At 45.8% G+C, this 23800-nt stretch overlaps 4 protein-coding genes across 5 annotated transcripts in view; 2 read left to right on the top strand and 2 right to left on the bottom strand.

Moving 5' to 3' along the window:
* LOC142889895 (E3 ubiquitin-protein ligase RNF180-like) overlaps nucleotides 1–23800 on the bottom strand; it is a 156508-nt gene that overhangs the window by 44053 nt on the left and 88655 nt on the right. The gene's annotated exons all lie outside the window — the stretch shown is intronic.
* Nucleotides 1–23800, top strand: part of LOC142890373 (growth arrest and DNA damage-inducible protein GADD45 gamma-like) — a 170351-nt gene that overhangs the window by 96486 nt on the left and 50065 nt on the right. The gene's annotated exons all lie outside the window — the stretch shown is intronic.
* dnajc25 (DnaJ (Hsp40) homolog, subfamily C, member 25) lies at nucleotides 3124–7197 on the top strand. The gene is made up of 5 exons (XM_076029332.1): nucleotides 3124–3546; nucleotides 4113–4265; nucleotides 4855–5225; nucleotides 5309–5408; nucleotides 6035–7197. The coding sequence occupies exons 1-5, from the start codon at nucleotides 3199–3201 to the stop codon at nucleotides 6155–6157; spliced, it is 1095 nt and encodes a 364-aa protein (XP_075885447.1). The 5' UTR covers nucleotides 3124–3198; the 3' UTR covers nucleotides 6158–7197.
* spina (spindlin a) overlaps nucleotides 9148–23800 on the bottom strand; it is a 15059-nt gene continuing 406 nt past the window's right edge. Inside the window, exons 2-8 of one of the 2 annotated variants that reach the window (XM_076029339.1) lie at nucleotides 15928–16017; nucleotides 13805–13899; nucleotides 13341–13389; nucleotides 13088–13223; nucleotides 12391–12508; nucleotides 11321–11554; nucleotides 9148–10743 (exon numbers count right to left, since the gene is read on the bottom strand). In XM_076029339.1, coding sequence (XP_075885454.1) covers nucleotides 10544–10743; nucleotides 11321–11554; nucleotides 12391–12508; nucleotides 13088–13223; nucleotides 13341–13389; nucleotides 13805–13844 — 777 coding nt within the window. In that variant the 5' untranslated portion in view covers nucleotides 13845–13899; nucleotides 15928–16017 and the 3' untranslated portion in view covers nucleotides 9148–10543. Of the gene's footprint in view, nucleotides 10744–11320; nucleotides 11555–12390; nucleotides 12509–13087; nucleotides 13224–13340; nucleotides 13390–13804; nucleotides 13900–14743; nucleotides 14922–15927; nucleotides 16018–23800 lie in introns of those variants that run through there. The other variant, XM_076029340.1, reaches the window with a different exon arrangement.

The raw sequence follows: 23800 nt of genomic DNA, 5'->3' as shown, positions 1-23800 counted from the left end.
TAGCAGGTGCCTATAACTTTTGGGGGTTTTTTTGAATAAAAAAAAAACATAACATAACATAAATGCAATATAACAAAATTTACATTACTCTTACTGTCCCACAGATGCAAGACCAACCAATTCGCCCCCCCGACAGCATGCAGCTGCAGCAGCTGTTGCAGTTGCAACACCTGCTCAGCCAGAAATTCAACAAAATAAAGGTACGGTTGACGAGAATCAATACACAGTTAAATATGTCATTGCATAGTTTCATGAGCTTGTTATTTTCTTCCAAACTATCAGGTCAAACCGCCTTTTTGCAAGTTGTACACTAGACCAAACCACTCCTCAGTTTCAACTAAGTGAAACTACACTCGTGTGATGCAACTGGCGCCATCAAATTTGACTGGATAGTTTCAACTAAACCTTGGATGTGGATTTACTCACTCATAGTTGCTTTCTGTAGCTCTGTGTTGCTCAATGACCATAAAAGTAGTTTTATGGTCATTGTTTTATTGCAGATGAAGGGGGGTTGATTGGTTATAGGTTCCTACGACAGTGAAAATGCAGTCCATTTGAACTATGAGATTTCAGAAATTGAAATCGCCATAATCTATTCTGCATTTCCCACTTTAATCACTGTCATTTTAAACTCAGCAATGATGCCGCTAATTTTGTTTGGACGTGACTTGTTTGTTCTTAGTATAATCCCATGGCAACCTGGCAATTCTGAAAATGTTTATGTTGTTGTTTCCAGAGACAATTAATTGACCACAGTATTGATCTTCATTCATCTTTTTCATAGGGAAGAGTTTCAGCGTGGTTCTCCTGGGATTGAGTGGAACAGGGAAAAGTGCATCTGCAAACACCATCCTGCTCGCCAGAGACCCAGATCTTAAACCAGAACAACTTTTTAAATCTCAGGCTAGCTCTGTTCCAGTCACAACTGAGTGCACGTTCAAAGTGCTGGGGAGGAAACTTGGGGTCCCTGTCAATGTGGTCGACACTCCAGACTTCTTTCACGAGGAAATGAAGGATTGTCAGCAACAGTTAGCGAAGTGCAAGAGGTTCTGTCAGCCAGGGCGGTGTGTGGTGTTACTTGTGATGCAGCTGGGACGGATCGCAGACGGTGAGAAAGACATATTAGAAAAGCTGGAGAACCTGCTGGGGTGGAGGATCAGGGAGTGCACCATTGTTTTGCTCACACACAAAGAGGAGATGATCGGAAGTCTAAGCAACTTTGTTCAATTCAGCTTTCCTCTGAGAGCCATTGCTGCAAACTGCAGAGTTCACGCGTTTTCCAACAACTCCAAGGACAGCAGGCAAGTCGAGGAGCTTTTCAAAATAATCCAAGAATGTAATAGTAATTTTCCAAAGTTCATCAGGAAAAATGATTGCACTGTGCATTAGCCAGTTCACATGCATTCTAAGGTGGAAATAGTAAAGTGCTTTCAACACTGCTCCAATACTTATTGTAATGGTGTGTCTCTCTACATATGTGTATATATATAATGATAGAATACTACATAATGTTACTTTTTTTCCCAATATTTTTTAAAGCCACTTGGAAACAGGGGAACATTTAAAAAAAAAAAAAAAGAAATAGGGCTACCGTGAAAATAAGGTTACACATGTAATCTTTAACATTAGCACAGTTTAATGGAAATGTAATATCTAATTTAAGATGATCAATTTGATCATGACGAAGCGTCACTAAACTATATGGAAATGTATGTATTAAATACAATTATTCTAGCTTCATAGTTATCATATAATCAATTAATTAAACAACTAGGAGTGCTAAAATATTTTTACTTAACAACTTCACATTTAAAAAAAAAAAAAATTTAAAAATCGTCGGCGGTATATGTTTTACCATCAAGAAAATGTGACAGTAACGGGCTCGTTTCGCCGTGATTCAAGCAAGCATAAAGTGTACGTTGACGTTCACGGACTGAATACCACCGTCGTTATTGTTATCGTGACATTAACATAACACAACACCTTACGGCTTTTTGTTAACTTTGCCGTTAAATTATCCCGCATTTACAGCGCCCTATAAACATTTAAAATTTAAATTAAACTCCACGTGTGACTTACTTCGGTTCGGACTAAAGCCTTCTGACGACGTCACATCCGGTATAAAGGAGCCTTGCCTGAAACGGCCTAGTCCGAGTCGTATGTACTGCTTGTGGTTTACAAGCAATACATATGACTCATATACAGTATATTACACAATATTTTTCTTTCATCTGTCCAATTTCTGTGCACTATACTTTCGCTTTCGCTATATTTATAATTTTTTTTGTAGACGAAACAAAAATATTAAAAATGATTTAATGAGATTTTATTTATAACCTGTGCATGAAACGTTGGAAATTGTTTAAATACAGAATTTATAGTGAGTGACGTGTAGAACATTTAGTTTCGTCACGACGGAATGTGTACTAAATCACAGTCGTTGCAGTCAATCGCACGCCACGGGAAAAGTCGGTTTAGAAGTTTAGAAATGAGGACCTTATCACCCTCTAGTGGTGGTGATAATAAGTCGACCCTGTGGTTCCCGTCCAAACAGTGCCAAACACAAAGGAAAATAAAACAAAACATTTAAAAAAAAAAAAAAAAATTAAATAAAGCCCCACATTTGTTTTTTTGTTTTTTTTGTTTTTTGTCGCTTTGTCATTAAAAAAAAAGTTAGTTAGAATTAGAAGTTAGATGGCGGCTCATTGAATTAATAAACCGGCACCCACAATGTGACTCTCCACCGCCGCCTGTCCTGTCAACACTGCAATACTGTAAATGGTCATTTAAATAAAGACTATAAATGAACGTGCCGGTGCAGGGCACGTCATCATTTGGCCACCCGACACAAAGATCTTGTGAGTTTGACAGAGAAACTGCTCTGGGCTCAAAACACTGGCCCAAATTAAGCGTGTGTACGTTCACAAATGATATTTGACGCTGTTTATAAATTGACTTGTCCGTCACAGTTGACACGCCGAGTCTCATCAAATCGTCTTGTCCCTCCGGTCCCCAGCTAAAACCACGGCAAGACACCCAGCACTTTCAACGTCCCTGCCTGACGAGTTTCCTATCGTCTCAAACGAACCATCTTTTACGTTGGCGCCTGTCGATGACGCCAGTAAAGCGCGACCGGGCGGCCAGCGCTGAGCGCTCCGTACCGGGACTGGAGTTGGCAGCGGCTTGAACGAGACCGAGATGTCGGCACACACGGAGCGGTGTCGCAGCGGTGGCGGCGGCCTCGGCCGGAGCTCCGAGCCGGCGAGGGCATGGCGAGGGCTCGCCGTGCTCCTCCTCTCCGTCTCCTGCCTGCCCACCGTCGCCGCGCTAGTGGAGGGCCTCTACTGCGGCACCGAGGTCTGCTACGACGTGCTCGGTGTCACCCGGGAGGCCACCAAGGCGGAGATTGCCCGGGCTTACCGACAGCTGGCACGCCGATACCACCCGGACCGGTTCAGGCCGGGAGAGCCCGGTTACGAGGGGGAGACCATGGAGTCGGTCCAGAACAAGTTCCTGCTCGTCGCCACTGCATACGAGACGTTGAAGGTCTGTGGGAGTGATGACTTGAGGAGAACTTGATGAGCTGACAGTCCTCCTGTTTTGTTTGTCCAGAAAGCTCCACCGGTCCACTAACGAGGAGTGAGCTTCTGACTCCTGCACGTGCCCCCCCCGCCCCCAAACATTCATCACATATTCTTATAGGTGCTTAACATTGTGCATGCACTGATTTTTCCTTCCACCCACAGTGAAATTGCCGTCTGTATGTAACGCCACTTTAAGTAGAGTTGTAGAAGCTGATGATGGCTCTGGACAGGAAGGATCTCCTGAAGCCCCAAGCTGTCTCAGTCTCGTGGAGAAGATGCTGTCTGTCCAGTGTGTGGTGGAGAGGGTGGGTGGGTGGTCCACGGGTAGTAATTGGTCGTCTCCAAATACTTGGGCAAATGCTGATCTCAGTGGAGTCAGGTTTGTCACCCAGAAAGCTCTCCGTCAAACCTCATCAGGTAAACCTGAGTGGAAATCAATGCAGAGCTGACACCTAGGTGTGTGTGTGTGTGTGTGTGTGTGTGTGTGTGTGTGTGTGTGTGTGTGTGTGTGTGTGTGTGTGTGTCCAGGATGAGGACACACGGCGGGACTACGACTACATGCTGGACCATCCTGAGGAGTACTATCAGCACTACTACGCCTACTACAGCAGGCGGCTCACGCCCAAAGTGGACGTCAGGGTCGTCATCCTGGTCACCATCTGTGCCATTTCCATATTCCAGGTGGGAATATCTTCTACATCTGAAAATGTACTGAACAGTGAACCCCCCCGTCGTAAAGATAAAAAAGAAAATTGCATAAGAAGGTGTGTCCAAACTGCTGACTGGCAGTGTAGTTCAAGTAGCGCCACTTCAGGCAACTACAAACAGGTATCGTGAATGATAAGTCAATGACTTTCAACAGAATTTGTATATTTTAAAGACTTTCAAACACAAAAGTCACGAGCGTGTTTTTTCCAATGCAAGTAGTAGAAATTCCAGGTATTTGTGTGTAAATGTAGGGAGTAAAAGTAAAAAGTCGACATAAAAATAAATACTTAAGTAATCTACCCAAGCACTTCATTACTTCCCACCTCTTGTAAGAATAGAAGATAAAGCAAGTTGCTCCTCCACTGTGGATGCCCAGGCCAGTGTCAATGTGCACGCACACATACAGATTGTTAAGATCAGAGGAACGCAGCATGTAGCACTGCAGTGAGGAGTTCCACAAAGACCCGTTTACTGTGGCTTGTTGAAGCTCTCACCACCTGCTCCTTGCAAGCTGTGATCACCTCTCCAGCGTTCAAAGCCCAACCCTGCTCGTCTCGTCCAGTACTACAGCTGGCACAGCAGCTACAAGGAGGCCATCAACTACCTGGTGACGGTCCCAAAGTACCGCATCCAGGCCACCGAGATCGCCAAGCAGCAGGGTCTCCTCAACCGCGCCAAAGAGAAGGGCAAGAACCGGCGCTCCAAGGAGGAGATCCGGGAGCAGGAGGAGGAGGTCATCCGAGACATCATCAAAAACAAGATCGACATCAAGGGCGGCTACCAGAAGCCCAACCTGTCGGACATCCTGCTGTGCCAGATCGTGCTGTCCCCCTACTACCTGAGCCACTACGTGGCCTGGTACGCCTCCTGGGTCTACCGCTTCACCATCTGCAGGGAGGAGTACGGAGAGCAGGAGCAGCTCTACATCATCAGGTGGGTCGGCGAGGGGGGCGGACAACTCCAGCTGGCTGGCTGACTGACTGACTGACTGACTGACGGACTGTGTTTTGTCCCAGGAGGTACCTGAAGATGTCTCAGGCTCAGTTCGACAGCCTGGATGAAAGCAACAAACAGACCTTCCTTCAAAAGCAGCTGTGGATCAGAGAAAACTTTGAGGTTGGCTGGCTGAGAGTCTCTCTCTTCTCTTTCTTTCTGGTGTTTTCTGCACTTGCTGCTGCTCGAACGTCAACCGAGGTCGTCTAGCAACAAAAGCTACTACGTCCTCAGTCTCACTATAGCCGATTAAAGGTCCATTGTGCAACTTTTGGCTTGATGTTTGCATTTTATATTGGCAAAAGGTTGATATGCTGCTAATATCCTGTTCAATTTACACACTGGACCTTTAAATGACCTGCATTCGTGGTTTTGTTCATCACTGCAGCTCGAGCACTGTGCAGAGATCCCACCTCACAAAGTCAAATACCTCCTTACTTTGCGCGAGTAGTGCAGAGCAATGAAATCATGACCGTCCACCAAAACGCTTCCTGGAGGAAAAATGTATCCGACGACTTCTACGTCAAAACGTTGAGTCTTCTGCAGTTTCAATGAAATCTGACGGAGGGTGAACAACGAGGTCCGCCTGTCTCTTACCTGGACACCTGGACGTAGATCACATTTTGACTCCTCAGGCGAAAGAGTCGCCCATGCTAACCTAGCGATACGCTTTTACTCTGAAAGAGCGCGTTGGCGCAACTGCTTCGTGGTGACGCTGTGCCTGATCACTGCTCTCTGCGGCCCCTCAGCTGTACAGGAAGGAGCAGGAGGAGGAGATGAAGGTGAAGATGGCGACCGACCCGAGGATGAAGCGGTACCGGCGCTGGATGAGGAACGAAGGTCCGGGCCGGCTGACCTTCAGCGACGAATGAGGAGCTCGGCGCCGCACGCGGACAACGCGGCTGGAGCCGCGTGGAGGCAAAGCGGAAGAAAAAGCTGTTACAGAAACATTTGCTGCTCCTGTTTGTACAGCGAGAGATATTTTCATAGTGACAGCAGAATAAACTGCGAGCGGCTGAGGCTTCACCTTTTGGAGCATTTTTCCTGTTTTTTCTACTTTACGCTTATTATTTTTGCTCTCATCATATCATATAAAAAAAAAAAGTCTAATTTGATTTGGAATTTTGTTTGTTTCTTTACTCAGTTCCCCAGCTGTTTGGTTTGTGTTCCGTCCTGCCGTCAAAAAGAGACCAATGTTGAGTTTTTCGGGAAGCGGCGTCGCTCTCGGGCTCACTGGCTTCGTGAAGGACTGCTGCCACCTCCAACAGCAACCTCACAGAGCTCTTCTGCTTCCTGCAAGGCAAACACTCACACCTGAGTCACACCTGAGTCACACATAAGTCCACATCGATTGGGAAACTTCCAGTCGGGTGAACATGGCAGCGGCGCTCTGCTTGAAGGCCACGACGACGACGACGACGACGATGATGATGAAGAGGAAGAGGAAGAAGAGAGACAGTTGTGGCCAACGGTGAAGACCTTTGTGAAGACCTTCAGAAACACTTTGTTAGAGAAGAAACGGTTGTTCAACATGAGGGATCAAGATTGGCACCTCCCCTCCTCTGCTCTCAGCCGCTCGAAGGGATTCCGTCAAGAAGAAACGCGTAGAATCAAGAACCGACCGTGAACGACGGCGTCCTGGCGATAAAATAACGATCCAAAGCCCTCATCATCATCTTTAAATTGTGTTTTCCCTTCCGTTCACGCCCGCTGCGCCTCATCTGGATCGCCGTCTGTTTGTTTTTTTTGTAATCGCTTGATTTGTCAAATTATTTATTGCTGGACCGTTTGTCATCTTGCAGGTGAGGCAGTTGCCGATGCAGTCAGAGACTATTTTTACTGGAGACAATTAAACATCAAAATGTGAAATGAAAGACATTTGAAAATAAAATAAAAGGATTCTTGGTGAGAATTGTGTTGGCATTCATTTGCCTCAATGCCTCAACTCTGATATTCTATTCAGGCTTCTTGGTCCGTCTTCACACTGCCGGCCAGACTTCCTGGTGGAGGTTGTCGTGGCAACGTGGCTGGTTCTATCTAATCAGAACCAGACAGAGGGTTTCAAGATGAATGGAATTAATGTATAAATAGCAGAGTGTTGGTATCAGTTGATCAGACTGTCAGCATCCTGCTGTGTGCGCATCTGTTCCATGAGTGTTTCACTGGTTCTGGTGCTTATGTGTCATCATTTCATTGTCTGTTCACTCTGAAGTGAAGTTTTTGTTTTGATGAATCTTTAAAGATTAGACTGAATCAGTCCAGAACTTCACTTATTTAATTTGATGAAATTAAACTGTCAAGAGTGTTTGTTCTCATAATTGACCTTGTTATTGACCTTGTTATTATCTGAGGATTGGGTTTGTCTTGGGACCCCCAAATAATTGCATATGCCCTTGACTATGGGCATGACTAAATTTCCTATTTTTTCTCTCTCATTAACAATGCAACAACATTACTCAAACACACGCTAAAGTTCTGGACGTCTAAATTTTCAAAAAAAGAAAAAGAAAGAAAACAAGCACACACACACACGCAGGGTTTCCATTAACAATAAAAATTCTTAACATAGATTTGAAAACATACAAAAAACAAACAATACAAAGCGGGAGGATGATTGAAGGCCAATGTCATTCCAACACTAAGAAAAACAGACTGGAGCTGTAACAGTGGCGCTGTAGTGACGGACTTGGACGAAACCTCTCGGAAAACTCGGCCTTTGTAACCCTGCCCTGCCTCTTCAGTGCGGAAACAGAGGCACGGATCTCGTTGTGAGTCCGTCCTCGTTGTCGTTGCGCGTTTGTCAGAGCCGTGATCGACCCAGCAACTGGCTGCACCACAGGAAGGACACACAACGAAGGTTTTACACACACACCAATCTTTTCTGTGGCTCCGCTGTGGCCACGCCCTCTATCTGTCAGCGAGAAAACTGCATTTATACCTTATATTTTTTTTTAAGGGATGGAATACTGCACAGTTTTCCCAATAATGTTTAGTGAGTGCTCAAAAGTGTCCAATTTAGACTTTTTAAAAGGAAGGCAAAATATAACAAAAAAATACGATTTAGTTTGAAATTCTGTTGAGGTTTGTCAGAAGATTGTTGCGTTGCAACGTCTATTTGAAGCTGAAGGTTTGGAGACAAGGCGAATAATTCTGATAGAACCCTATACCGATGGACTGGTATAGTCTCACTCGAAACGCAAATGAAAACACAATTTTTGAAAATTTCAGCCTGGATCAGTTATTTCTTCTCAAGGTCAACGCAACAGATTGGAGCAGACGAACTGTGTAGTAACTTCACTTGATCGCTCCTCATCGTTTCCTCGTGCAAAAAAACAACATTAGCACGCAAGAGCCGCCGAAACTCGACCGCATGCGTGAGAGCGATGCGCTCGTTAACTGTTGGGAATTTTCTCCTTAAACTACGGAAGAGGGTTAGGGCCACAAGAAGAGAAATAAAAATTTAAGATAAGAATTTTTTTTCAACTTTGCAATTCGAGATTAAAGTTGGAATTAATTTCGAGAATAAAGTTGACTTAGAGACCCATGTGCCAGAGCACATTGGCTCCTTGGCTTCAGTAACGCTTGACCTCCGACTTGATACACAAAATTTGTCTTTTTTACGTCTACAACAAAATTGTGACTTTATTTACAAAATGAAGTCACAATTTCCTTCCTGCAATATTTTCTTCCTCCTCTCGTGGCCCTCGTCCTCTTTGGTATTAAACTGAGGATGTCGGAGAGGAACCACTCAGTCGTGACGCTTGCTGCTTCAAACGCACTGCCAGGCACTGAGAGCTTTGGCCAAGTTTTTCATTCAGTCTTTGTTTCCATCTAGTTTCTTTTTTTGCTCGTGTTCCCCCCCCCCCCCCCAAGTCCTTTACTGGTGACATACAAATAAAACAAAACAAAACAAAACAAAACACAAGACCAACTCCAAAGGCTTCCATAAAAATCACAAGAAAGGATTGTTAACATCAAACAACTTCACAACAGGAAGCATTTTGGCAATGGTCAAAGCAAAAGGCAATAATAAAAGTACCCTGGCCCCTCCCCCTGCCCCAATAAGCGATCATTTCCTCTCTTTTTTTTCTTTTTTTTTCTTACAACAGATTCATCAGGATGAGGACCTTTGTGTTTTTTTTTTTAAACCACTCATGGAAATGTTAAGCCAACATTGGTGAAATGGAACCGCTCAAAGTAGCACAACGTCAAATGAAGACCTTGGTCCTGCTCTGATCTCTACAGAGTCAAAACACAAAGTCAACTTCCAGAAAATCAACTAACTTTGGGGTTTTTTTTTCCCTTCTCTCAATGGCAAAACCAAATCAATATTGGAGAAGTTGATGTGAACTAGAGTCTATTTTACATGGTGTCACAGAGTCAGTGTCTCGTTTGCCGTCATCTTCAGGAAAATCGTTCTATGTGGAACTATAAATGAATATTTATCGACGCCGTTAGTAAGAACCCAGACTCAGTCATTTTAAGTTCTAACGGATAAAATGAATGCTTTGAGATTCTACAAAGTCACAACTTGGACTTTTCATTTTCCAGATGGACACGTTATTAATTGTATTATTATTATAATGATATAATAATACAATTATTAATTGTATTTTACTATAAAACATTTTTCCCCATAAGAAACGGACTTCCAGGTGGCTTCAACTAGTGAAGACGGAACCAATAAATCAGTGACTCTGGGCTGCGCCGTTCTCTCCTCTTTGATGAGGTCTTGGTAGCAAACTCTTCTCCCTCAACCAATAGTTTGTTGTCCATTTTCAGGTTTAACCTCCTCGTTAAAGCCACTTGTGTGTTTCTGTGTTCTACGGTCAGAGGGATGCCGCAAGGCTGGACATCACCCACCCATCAGTAGCACAAAGTCTTTTCTTTTTTTTTTTTTTACCTAATTAACCTGAAATGAATCTGCTATTTGATCCCCCAAGATCAAACTGATTGGGCAACTTAGAGTTTTGTGAACATTTTTAAATATCCTGATCATACGTAAAACCATTGACCTTTTTTTCTTCTTCTCAAATCTCTGGAACAACAAAGTCATAAACGAGCCTATAATGTAACCAAGGACAAAAGCTAGGATCTCCTGCAGAAGTGTCTATTTTCTCTTCTTCTGTTGTGACGTTTCCTCTTTCTTTCAGTCTCTCCTTTTGTCCTCTGACAGTCTAAAGATCTGGGTCTCGATCCAACCGCTTCAAAGTTTCAACGTGCGCTGCGTTTTCCTTCCGCCAGACGCCAAGGCGGCCTTACGACGTCTTCACCAGGTCGTAGACGTAAATGAGAAAGTCGTCGTCGAACTTGATGAAGTAGACGGAGGGCTTGGCCTCCACCTGGTGGATGACCATCCCCGTCCTTTTGCCGCCGTCCTCTTTGGCGTACTCCACCTGCTTCCCCACCAGGCTGTCCACCACCTCGCCGGGTTCCCTCTCCGCTGGGACGCTGTCGTCTGCGGAGGGACGCAAACACAAAGGTCTCAGAGCCTGGCCGGCATCATCCGCCAAGGTAGGAGGAGGAAGATATCAAGAAAAATAAAGACAGTCTACATTTTCAACGCGACACCACTGTGCTTGAAAGGTTCAGTGTGTAATACTTGGAGATTTTGCGGAAGAAACAGTAACATTGCAGCATTTTTCACACTCGTTCCCCCTCTTGAGCTTGCCAGTGAACTACGGTGGCCTGCGCATCCAAACCTCTCACGGTTTGTAATTCGATTTTTGCGAAACACTTTGAGATGCTTCTTTTCAGACGTATCCATATAGAGGAATATCGCAAAAGTGTCATGGAAACGCTTTTTTCACATTTACACGTCAGTGGACGTGACGTACGGGGTCACGTGACCAGTTCACCAGTTCAGATTGTGTACGGACGCTGGAAAACCCACTTAGACTCAGGGAGGCCATGCAAACTGGGACCGACGAGCTTCTCAGTGTGAGCCGACAGTGTTCACTGCAGCACCACCATGTGATCCAATATTCACCGACGCTGTAGGCAAACCAACAGTCACGGCGTCACACTGAACTTACTGGAATCGGGCATGATGCGCAGGTCTCCCTCTTTGTAGTCGTCCAGCAGCTGGTACATGTAGAGGACGGGGTCTTTCTCGTACGTGATGTAGAACCAGGTGGTCATGATGGGCGCCCGGGCCAGGACCATCCCCCTCCACTCCTCTTTGGGCCCCTCCTCCGTCTCAAACATGTGCTCCACCGCCTTCCCTATCATGGTGTCGGCCAGGTTGACGTCTGTCAGGCGGGATTTCGCTGCGGCACAACGAGTTGGATGAAGATTGGCTTTGCAGCCGGCAGCAGTTCCAAACCAACACCTGCTGCCAAAAGCATCTCATCATACTCATTGTACGAGTGGCTTCACTTCCCTGGTTTAGTTGAAACGAACTACACGGCCACAGCTCGTCTGCATCCTCTTCTCTCACACAAACTAACTCCACTTCCTCTTTAACAATGTCCATACATCTCTTCTTTGGAGGCCTCGGCATCCTTCTACTGCCATACCCAGTGCCCCTCCTCTGTGCATGTCCAACACATTGATGTTGCTTGCTTCTGCTTCTGTTCATTCACATATAAATACCTCTGGCTTTTGTCTCACAAAACAACCCATAATGCACTGCTGTCCCTCTAATCAACCTTCTCGCTTCTCATCTCTGCTCGCTGCAGCTCTGCTTGCTGTCTCTCAAACCTCAAACAGCATCACTGCTTATTTTCTACATAGTTTCATTTCACTCTTGCTGATCCTCCCTCACCGTGCGTCACACCTGACTCTCCTTCGTCCACTCCGCCCTCTTCGCACTCGCTTCTTCACCTCTGTTCATTCTCCATTGCTCCGGGTTTTTTGACTCCCAAGTACTTAAAAATCCACCACCTCCTTTATTAGCATAACCTCACCGCGTTGAACGTTTTAATGTTAAACTAGAATGCCACCATTCCTCTACTGACGCTAACATTCACTGACATCCTGGTTCAAAATGCTTCCGTTCATTCACTTTTTAGAACTGCTTACACCAGACCAGGTTTGCCGGCATGTTCTCATACAGACAGCCGCAGTGTGCTGCATGTGATACAACCTACAGAGCCGTTCTTACCCAGTCTGTCCGGGAGAACCTCCAGCCCCTGAACCCTCTCGTCTTTGTGAAGCTCCAGGCCGTAAACGCAGTCGAAACCGTCGTACTTGATCAGATACAGAGACGGGTTCACGGGCACCTGGCACAAACACAGCAGTCACTCGGATGAAGTGGAATGATGGCCTTTGATCAGTCCGGGAGTTTGGAGCTGCAATGTGTTTGTCAAATGGCTGAAAACTGTTGTTTTTTTTTTTCTTGTTGATCGCATCAAAACACCATAAACTTTATGAAGAATTTTGTCTTTTGTCCTTTAGACCAGCGGTTCTCAACTGGTGGAGTCTCAGGAGCAACACTGTTGTTTTGTCATGAAGTCGTGACCCAAATTTATTCCACAAAAAATATAAACGCTAAGCCACTTTCTGTCACGTCTAGTAGATGAATTATTAAAATGAATGAATTATAATTGGGTGTCCTGCAAAATAAATGCCCAACATTTTCCCTCTAAATATGCACACTAGCAGTCAACAGTTTGGACTCCTACGAATTTCGTATCTTTTCTTTCATTCTCATCAACAACACTACGTATGAACCACCGCGAACCACTTTTGGGTCGTGACCCACCAGTTGAGAAACGTCTGGTGTTTTTTCTTGCAGGCCTGGTGCTCGGCCATTGGGCTTTGATGTCTTATTGGCTCTTATTGCGGCACCGTGCGTTTACCTGGTCCAGAACCGTCCCCTTCCAGATCACATGACCTCCGCCTTCTTTCCACACATGCTGGATCCGACAGCCCACAATGTTGCGTCGAGGCTGGGACAGAACTTTGGTGGTAGGACCCAAACTGCTCTTATGTTTCCTTCAAGGACACGCGGAAGAAGCGGCTCTTAGATTTATTTTTGTTTTCATTTCCTTGATGTTCTTTATTGACATTCTTTATATTTTTCCAAACGAGACGCCGGGCCAATCAACTCACTTATGGGGGTTCTTTTTCTTCATCATGTTTGCAGAAACACCTGCATGCTCTGAGAGGAGAAAGACGGAGAGAAGTCACAGCACGTGTCAAACGCTGAACACAGAGCCGTCGCTTTGATGTGACAGCGGCGTCTTTGCCAGACCGCACTGCAACACATCCCAATAAAACACACAGATCAAAGTGTTCGCTCAAAGACCACATTGTGAAACAAGCCTTGCTTAGGCCCCGCCCACTCACAGGCGGGAAAATTTATCAACCGTGGGATGTTTCCAATTATTATTTCAATTATTATTTTTCCAATTATTCCATTACTGATTGTGGTTCACATGACTCAACCTTGCAATTTTCAACTATATTGCTTTGCATTTCACGTAGAGAATAGTGGCAAACTGCAGCTGTGTGTGTGTACACACGTGTGTGTGCGTGTGTGTGTGTGTGTGTGTGTGTGAAGTAGCGTTGCTGACCTGCATCAGCTGCGTCTCTCTGTCCCGCGGTGCTCTTCATTCATCTGGAGGCAGGAGGCAGCCAGGCTGCCCGGCCACACAGCGACAACCAGGACCTGGCAAGAGGAGGAGGAGGAGGAGGAGGAAGAACACACTTCAGCCATTTATCTTTGCCTTTACGTTTTTTGCAAAGGCGAGCGACTATATTTCACGTCAGGTCAGGCCTCGTGCACGCCAAGATGGAATTTGAATGGGCCGGCGTCACAACGTAGGAGGTGAAGTGTCAGAACAGTTGACGCTGCAGCAAACACTGAACGTTTAAAACGGAAAAAACTGCTCGGGCCACGAGAACGACGCGTTAAGACGTTAACGGTGGATATTCGAGAACAGGACGGATTTCTGTAAAGTTACTACACTGAGCTTGTAGTGCATACGGCCTGGGCTATAAAGCAATTATATACATATGTGTAAAGTAATTATATATATTTATACATATTTATATATGCATAACATATATATATAAATATACACACGTATATGTGTATGCATATTTGTACATTTTTACAGTAGTACCCGAAAAATTAGAATATCCAGTATAAGTTGTTTTATTTTGGCAGTTTAACATAAAAGATGAAAGCAACAGATTTTATTGAGCCATTTCACGCAAATTGACATCTCAAGCAGTTCCTTGTTGTAACTTTGCTGATGAAGATTTTCATCTTATTAAAACCACAAAGCCACAAACTCAGAAAATGAGAATACTGTGAAAAGCTTCAGTGTTGTAGCTTCAAAGAGTCCAAAGAATCCAAAACCCCTGCAAAAGGCTCCCGAGCCTTTAACAAGTCTGTCTTGGGTTGTCGGCTCACAAGAGTTCACACATGGGCAAATACAACAACCTTTGCAGGAGATTTCTAAGGTTCTGGGTGGCACTGTATATCAGAGCTAGAATATTTATGTTACATCTGTCATTGTAGCATGCGTTGCTGGCTGCAGCAATGATTTCCTTTCAGACACGATGTTTCTAACTCTACCCTCCACTCTGACTTCACCCTCCGTCTCTGGCTTCCACTTCCTGCTGCTCTCACACGCAGCAGTTTGCTTATTTTTATTCTTTTACGGCGTCGGCAGTTCAGTTTTGCAGCTCTGAGAGGTTTCTTCCTGTCACTTTACACAGCTGCGTGCGGCGAGGCCAGTCAGGCCATGCTGTGGACACGCACGCACGCACGTGTTGATGTTGGTCACGGAGACTTCAGCTGCCGCAACCACTTTTCCACACTGTGGAACCAGTTCAGATGAGCACTGGCCACACCGTTGCGTGCCGCTTCCTCTGGGGGAACATGTTTGTCTGCCTCCAGGCCCTTCGAGACACTAGGGATGCCACTTAGCGCTTTATCAATCAAAGTTGATTCACCCGTTGATTTTATGAATCTCATTCGAGAAGATTTTTATGTAAATGAGAGGCAGTGAACTGCTGAGGACAGAAAATAAAAAGGTATGCTAGTGACATCTGCTGGTCAGCAGCCGGAATTACAACAACATGACTGTGAGACAGAATTCAGCATTTTGTCATCTTCCTAAAATAATGAGCAGTCTTTTTTTTTATTTTTTTTTTTTATTTTTTTTTTAATGAAAATAACCAAATCCGGTTCTCGTGATGATTTCAGGGGTTTTTGTCGTCTGAAAAAAAGTTTCATTAATCAAAATACTTTAAATTATTCAAGCCATCAACGTGTGTAGACACCTGGCATGCCAGTTCAGAGTCTGACATTACGATTGTGTTTTCTACAAGACGGCGGTGAAAATCAGACTACTGCTCCCCAACCAACGAGTGATCTCGTGTACGTCAATGAGATGAAAAATATTCCAGACGTTCTAGTCAAAGTCAAACGGCGTCTTGTGCCGATTCACTCGGTGCATAGACAGACACGCAAACAGCAGCAGTCGGATGGAGAGAGCTCCCATCAGACCGGTTCTGAGCTGTCGGATAAATTTTCAACCCATAAACACAACACCACTTGTTTGACTCCACTGCTTCGTGGTTGGTTGCAGAGAGCAAACCATTGCGGCCCGGTCCAGGTCGTGTCGGTCTGTCACTGGGACGGGGAAGTGGAAGTGGAGGAGCAGAGCAAGAGAAGAATATTCACCCAGCCTGCGGCGTCCACCAGTTGTTGCGGAGACGTCTAGCGGCCTTCCGGGCTTCCTGGAGTCGCGCTGCTCATCTGCACAACACGAACCTGGAACGCGACAGAACACACGACGTGAAGGACCTGCGACCTTTCAATCCTGACATTTTAACGCGGCAATGCATGATCACCAGCAATGCGAGATGAAATTAAAGCACAGAGCTCTGACGGTGTCACGAAGGGCTACGACGGGCTACAAAGTCACGTCGAGCGCCCCCCCCCCCCCCCCCCCCCCTCCTGCCGCGTCGATGCGCGTCGAGTCTCCACTCCTGCCGGCCATCGGAGCAGTCGCCCGGGCCAAGAGAGCAGAAAGCGGAACGACAAACGCTTTTACATAACGGTAGCATGTCCAGCTCGTTTACTCAGCGTTCGCGCGCTTGCGGCATTTTCCTCGCTCGCCCGCCCGCCCGCTCGCTCGCTCGCCCTCTCAGTGGCTTGTCAGTGCTTTGCATAAGAGGCCAGGGAGGCGGCGCAGCGATGGAGACGAGAGGAGCAGGAAGAGGAGGTGCGACTCCAGAGTCGCTAACGCTGTGGTTTACATTCTGTGCTCAGCAGCGCTCTCTGGTGGCCGGATGAATATAAAAAGTATAGAATTTATAACGTAAAAACATTCCAAAAATTGTGTGACAACCACTTTTTACCCCGAGACATCAAACATCCCTCAAAGGAGGCAAGATGAGTTTCAAATAAAGGTAAAGTTGGGTAATATCTGGAGAATTTGAGAGGAAACAGTGACATCGTGTGGTTGCATTTTAGATTGCAGCGCTCACTCTCTCTCCCTCCCTCTCCTGAGCTTGCCAGTGAGCTACGGTGGCAGTATTTTAAGCTTTTACCAAGATAAAAATCATAAATGAGGCCTGGTTCTCTGCTACAGAGTCAGAACCCTGGACGTTGCTTGAAGCTCCAGAGATGTTTTCCTTCCCTTCAGACAAACCAATCTGCCTGCTGCACTTGGCTGTTTTTTTTTCTCTTAACGCGCCGTCTGACTGACTGCTACAGCGGGCGCCTCCTCCGACGAAGGCGTCTGACGCATGTCCACCCCGTCCGCAGCCTCCGCTCAGAGCGACGTCCCCACGCTGTGGCAGCCGCCTGCATTATTTACCGGCAGGAGTCTCACTCGGCATGTTTTATTCACCACGGTCGCAACCTGGGCTGAAGCTTTCCGTCGGCACCGGATCACAAGAGAACCGGGAGGAATCGGTAATACGCTGCGGTTGGAGGGAACCTGAGAGGGGCTTCATGCCTGCCGCGCACGTCAATCAAGAGCATTCTGAGTGTTGTGGCGGGCTTCAAAACAAAGTTGAATTTGTTTTGAAGCCCGCCACATCCTACACATTGAAACTTTGCAACGTATAGGAACTTGTGGTAATTGAGGCTAGTCCATATTTCCATTGGCAAAAAATGAAAAGTTAGTGGGGAATCACCTATTCATTGCCAATGCATAGCAAAGAAGAGCGCTTAAAAAGGCTTCACAAAGGCAGCTTTGATGAATGACTGTGAAATGAATGTGCAAGAATCTCTAATTCCAGCGACCCAGCTGCTTTCAAGTGGAGTCAGAGCTATAAGAAATGAAAAGGTGGAGTGCGTTGCATGCTTTTATTCTCTGGTTCTTTACATCACCACATCTGAGGTCACCTTGAATTTATGAGTGGATATTGCTGAAGTCTTAAAACTAACAAGACAAAAGTTTTTACTCGCGAGAAGAATCATTTGGGTTTTTTTTTTATTAAACTGCGCGCAATAAAAAAAAAATGCCACGACTTTATGGAGGAATTAAAAGGCTGATGGCAGCGTCGTCAACGGTTTTCAGAGGCTGGCGAACTGCAGAGGAAACTGACCTTGCAGCAGACGCTTAGGAGACATTCTGCAGCGCTGGGCTTCAGCTGGAGGTGATTTCCATCCCGTCGCTCTGAGCTACACATGATTAGTCATCTGTCGTCGAGAGAGACGAGCGGCGCTGCAAGACTGAAACGACTCAACATCACTCCGTCCGGGATGAAACTTTAACACGCTGAAACCAGAGAGCCGGGCTCAGTGTGATACCGGGAGTGAAACTTGCACTGCTCTTTGTAGATACACACATGCTCTCGGTTACAAGACAAAAAAAAACAAAAAAAACTGACAAACCCATCAAACACTGAACATTTCAATGTGTCCTGACCCAAAACATCTGCGTTACATTGAATTCTGGCGCTGCTTGAACGGCTACGAAACGTCAAACTGCGAGAACGGACCGATAGAATAAAGCTAGTTTTCTCCAACTCGTGCTCTTACAGTCCAGAGCTCCTTGCCAGACACAAAACTCTCAGCAGGAGGTTTCCATAGGTTCAAACCAAATAGAAACTAACCAAAGTGGAGGGGTTTTCTACACAATCGGCACATCTGGTCAGGGAGGAATTTATGTGCTGCGTTTTAACCAAACTGAGATTATTTTTATCTGATGGGGTTTTTTTTTTAACAGTAGGACGTTACTGTAAAATGTGTAAAAAAAAAAAAAAAGCCATGAAAACGGGTGAATCTAACAAATGATGAGATTTAACCATGATGGTGATTGGATGTGGCCAGTGAAGACCGTCAGAAAAGGCTGGCATTGCTAGGTCAACACACAGAAGAAAAGTAGAAGCGCTGGAATGTGACAGTATCTTCAGTTTGGCAGCACGGCACTGGCAAGGTGCCATCGTGGACATATGACGGCTTCAAGCAGGAGGTCTGGCAAGGAAAAACTGAAACAGCTTTCAAGCCAAAGTCAAAGCAGACCAGAGGGAAGTGGGAAGAATAGGTGCCATCAGCTGGTGCTTGTCCACCATCCCTTCTGCTCAGCTCGTCGACAGATCTTCTAGTCTGGAGAAGTGATGGCGCTTGCACGGGGGCGTGGGAACCGAGAGCTCAGCGAACGCTCCGCTGGGTTCTGACGTCAGAAGAGGTGAAACGCAGAGCAACGGCTACCAGCGAACACCTGTGAGTCCTACTGGACCGGTGAAAGGTCAAGTGAGATTTCACAAATAGCTTTTGTCCTATTTGATGGACCGAAGTCATCGATCGGTGATCAATGAAATCCAGATTGGTCGACCAATCACATTCATTTCATCAGAAGCAAGGTGCTGTATCAGCAGCCATCCAGGATCCATCCATTGTTGTCTGAAGGTCCATCTTCAGTCACGAGGCAACCAGGGGCTCGTTTCATCAATGGAAATACAACAACGTAGATTTTTTTTTTTTAGAATCTCTTCCATGATTAGTCAAGGTCATTTTAGCTTTTCGTGGACCAAGACTTTCTTTATTGTATGATATATTGACAGTGTTGCATTCCAAACTGACAGGAGACCAGTGAAGAGCCACCGTAAGTGCAAAGGTCCCTTCCCCTACCGCCACCTTCTTCTTCCTCTGCAGCGGTATAATGACTAACTGATACAATTCACCACCTGCTGCCTGTCATGAGTATACATGAGTATTTAAAGTATTGTGTCTTTTCTTCATCATTCCAACCATGTATCTCTGAGGAACAGTGGGGAATTATGGAGAAAAACACCTGACACACCTGAAAAAAACTTTGGTCAAATTTGTGATGAATTTCAAAAACTTTTAAGAGGCTCCTTCACCTTCGGGGACTTTGCGAACACAAGCTAATCCTGCAGCGGTGGCCGGCGGCTCGTAGCTCAGCTGTCAACTGCAAAGACGGACGGCTTTGACATTGAATTTAGTCTCGTAAAAGCGACTCTGACAACTAATGCGCCTCATCAGAAGCCCTGAGTGCTCTGTCACAGCAGGAGTGTCCTTCGCCCATTCATCTCCGCTCTACTCCTACTCTGATGGGTCTAGCTGGGTTTTTTTTTTTTTTTTTTTTGTGGAAAACAATTTACAAATTACATTAGCACTGCCTGTCACGGGCTAATTTAACACAGAGAACAAAATTATAGCCGTCGATAAATTGCTGCCGACGTGAGTAAACGTAGAGCAGTTACATTTGCCCTTTAGTGACCTAATGAGTCGAGGTGGCCGAGACAATATTTGGTCATGAACAGTGGATTAGCTGAAGTGGAGCCACGTTGCCCCAGCAAAAAAACTTGCTTTCTTCCTCCACCACACAGAGCAAATCTTCCTCACATGAAGACACAGACAGGCTGATTAGGAGCTTGTGACTCCCTTTGATGAAATAATGCTCTCAGTGGCACAAACTGTAATAGTACGGCGACAGGGCTAATAGCCTAGCGGAAGAACAACTGCACATAGGGATTGCTGTTAAACTGATGGCAGCAGTTACTGGCCAGATCACTCAGAGTGTACAGTGCTTAAAGTTCACCTTCAGACGCAAGTGAGACGGAAAATTCTCAATGATTTACTTTTATGACCCTGAAAGACTTTGAATCACACCAATATATCCCAAATGTACTGACTGCCACTGCAATGTCAAGAGTACACACAGCAGAGAAAAGCTTTCAAAGCGTTCAATGTACCGTCCATTCCTGTTTTGCCCATGGATGTATCATAAGACCTTGATAGGGTACGTCCATCCCATTCTTCTAGTGGCAACCTGTGGTATTGCAAGAGCGGGCCCCCAAAAAAGTATTTTTTCCCATAGACTGCAACAAATACTCCACGCCGGACCTTCAAACGATATTGTTATGAAGTATTTCTAGGTTTACAGCGCACGTTCTTCCAATGTTGCGCCGCTCTAATCTTTGCTTTAGAGACTCAGAAACTCTGTCTGAGGAAGCAGGATGGACGAATCCCAGGCCTGGTGCCACACCCACCACATCTCCGCTACTCCCAGGGCTGAGTGCTTTAAAACTCGATCCGCTTTGCCCTCCACATATCAGTTAGCGTTCCATTTCGAACGCTAACAGTTCTCACTTCTCCCTCCCAGCCCCTCCTTGCTGCCGGTCCCTGGCCACATTTGCACGCCACACGCCACGCTCTGCTTTGCGCAGGGAAACAGATTCTCCAGCGTTGTGTGGTTCAACGCGCCTGCTTGGTGCATTCATGACTCATGTGCTCCATTAAAAGTCCGCACCGCCAAAACAGGGAAACCAACGGCCTCCTCCACAAGCGATTCACCTGCCGCAGCAATGTGGGGTTTTTTTTGTTGTCGTTTTTTGTTGTCGCAGACTGCCGACAGTCAATGGAGCAGACAAAGATGGATCAGCAGAGGGAGGGAAGATGCACAGAGCCTCCGCATGCACTGGTTGTTTCACTATTTGCATCTCTGCAATGCAGAGTAACAGCTGAGATTTGATTGAGATTTGATTGCTCATCAGCATCCTTTTAATTGTGACTAAAGCAGAGCGCAACCAGTGTGGGGCGCCGTTAAAGACCACAGAAGAAGACAAAGACTAATCAACACAGGAATAAAGACGGCAGCCTGCCTGATTCTGCTCAAGAAAATCAACACCATGACTGCTGGACGGCATTTTGGCAACATAGGATCAGAGGAGTTTGAGCGCCGGAAAAACATATTTTCAAGTCGCTGGCGAGAGTTCGCTGAAGCGCTGAGATCGCCCACAATTTGCCACAGGACGACAGACGCAGCAATCGGTGGCCTCAAGCTGTCGCGGCTTTGAGCGCGAGACGCAGGGGTTTTGTCTAATCACCTCCCAAGACTGTTCTGAATGCCTCTCCCCCTTTACAAATGTGTTCCGTGGGCAAATCACCAGATGAAGATGTCAAACAAGTCCAAAGGATTTGGAAAACATTCCATCTGGCACGGCCAGTTTGGGGGAACAACAGGAAGAGAAAAGCCGGATGAAAACACAAACTGGTTTGTTGGTGAATAAATTGAAAAAGGCAAAAAAAATCTTCTCGCATCTATTTCCTTGGCAGGTGCGTCAGAGGGTGACAGTTCAGTCCAAATTAAACAAAAAAAACCAAAAAAACGCACACCACTTGCAGAATTTGCATGAAAAAGGTCTGAAAAAAGGAACCAAAACGTCATTCTGCAGGTTGGCCTTTGTGTGCGGGAACGCTCTTTTGTTTCGTGAATAAATTGAAATTCACAAAGAAAAATAAAACAAGTTAATGACTTTTAGCTCAAGCTCACAACGGAATTGATCTATTTAGTTGAAAATGCTTGAGCAAAAGCTGCTCAAATTGAGAAATTTCTGGTTTTAATTTTTCCCATGCTAGAGTTTCTGATTTTTTACAACCAAACTGGATGTTTGTGACCCAGTTGTTCTCAATGTTCTTAATACCTTTGCGACATGTGTTCCACTGATTGCACCGAGATAAGAAGCTGAGCAAGTTTACAGCTGAGAAAGACACCGTCAACTTTTACAACCTGCACTGCTACAACCATTAGCTGCTCATTAAAGCGCTGCACTGGAGAGCAGGAATGAGCGTGACGACGCTCAAACAGCCCTGAGTGACCCTATGTGGGGGGGTCCTACATGATGTTCAAAGTGGGCTTCATGGACCTGATGTGCGGTGACGTGTTCACCAGCCGCTCTCCATCGTTTGCACTGTTTATTGCTGGCAAACGACAGAGGCACACTGTTGAAATGCAAGATGGAAACTACCAATCTTATTCTCAATGCATAGCCCATTTAAATTTCCTCAACTACTCCTCAACCAGGCTGTTCAGAACCATATACTTTGAGGTAACCAGTGGATCACCCACTGAGAAGATGGACTGCAGTTATATCACCTGTTCAGCACCAAACAACTCAATCATTTGGTGTTAAATGTTAGTATCAATCCTCAGCGACATCATCCTAGTTTGTCTTTCCATATATTAAATGCAATCAGGTCAATGGAATCACCCCACAGACTTTTATCAACATGACGCACACCACGGTTGAGCAGCCACTGAGATAAGAGAGAGGAAGCAGCCTTATAATGAGCACTTACCCAGGCACAAATGCCAAAGCTGCCACTGAAAGGTACAAAGTTGAAAGTTAAAGGTCCACTAACTGCCACATACTGTGAACGCAAATTCTTGTTCTCCATATTCCACCCAAGTCCAACACTTCAAACCGAAAGTCAGGGTCCCATTGAACCGACAACCTCCATGGTCTCAGGGCCACAATCACGGTAAGGAAGAAAATCATTCCATATCAAGGTAAATATAAACGGAATGACGGCATTACTGCGATTAAATGGCTTCACTGCGACAAAAGCCTTGGTGGGGGTTGTGGAAGTTGTGGAAGTCCTCCTGGCTTGGACAGGGAGACAGATGCACTACAGATGTGTTCGGAGTAATGAGCCCGTGGGCTCGCCGAGGGGGAGAGGAGAGGAGAGGAGAGAAGAGGAGGTGAGAGGAGGAGGAGGAGGAGGTCTTCCAGAGGATAGAAAAACACGCTGCAGTCATCTTCAACAGCCCCACATCCTCTGAGATCCTGCTCGCTGGGAAACCAGCAGGTGCGGTCGCTGTGATCTCACCTGCGGGATGCCATTCACACACGTGACCTTTGCACCGCCACAGCTGACTGGTGCACCCAGGTCAGGGGGTTTCTTTTGTGCATTACCAGAGAGTCAAGGTGTACAGAAATAACACCTGTAAAAAAAAAAATCCCTCACTGTATAAATAAGATGGACCCAATCGTTTTATTTATTTTTTTTATTTTTTACTGATTTCACCCTGGCAGTTGTCATGCCGACAATGCTGCAAAAAAAACAAATAACGGCGGTTATTGTCAATGTGTGTTGCGAGCGAGGCAACACATGGAGCCGTAGGCGCAAAGCAGTCACGGTTTTTTTGGGTCGTGGTTCACCAACGACTGCAAAGACGGGCGAACGGGCTGGTTCTGCAGGGCCCAGCGTCAGCCATGTTGTTCGTCCCGCTTTTACTATATAATATTTCTTGTCTCCAGACCGCGGGAAGCAGGAAGTGGCGGCGCTTCGG

The sequence above is a fragment of the Nelusetta ayraudi genome, unplaced genomic scaffold, assembly GCF_046127955.1.
Source record: "Nelusetta ayraudi isolate G7.1 ecotype Tasmania unplaced genomic scaffold, CSIRO-AGI_Nayr_v1 ptg000026l, whole genome shotgun sequence".
Taxonomy (NCBI): Eukaryota; Metazoa; Chordata; class Actinopteri; order Tetraodontiformes; family Monacanthidae; genus Nelusetta; species Nelusetta ayraudi.
The sequence above is the reverse complement of the archived record's forward strand: the minus strand, read 5'-3'. Positions and strand labels throughout refer to the sequence as shown.

What these genes read in the sequence shown, in the direction of transcription:
- dnajc25 (XM_076029332.1), top strand. Translation starts at nt 3,199, where the DNA reads ATGTCGGCACACACGGAGCGGTGTCGCAGCGGTGGCGGCGGCCTCGGC. An exon ending in GTGCCATTTCCATATTCCAG is followed by an intron (nt 4,266 to 4,854) that starts GTGGGAATATCT and finishes CGTCTCGTCCAG; the next exon opens with TACTACAGCTGGCACAGCAG. An exon ending in GGATCAGAGAAAACTTTGAG is followed by an intron (nt 5,409 to 6,034) that starts GTTGGCTGGCTG and finishes GCGGCCCCTCAG; the next exon opens with CTGTACAGGAAGGAGCAGGA.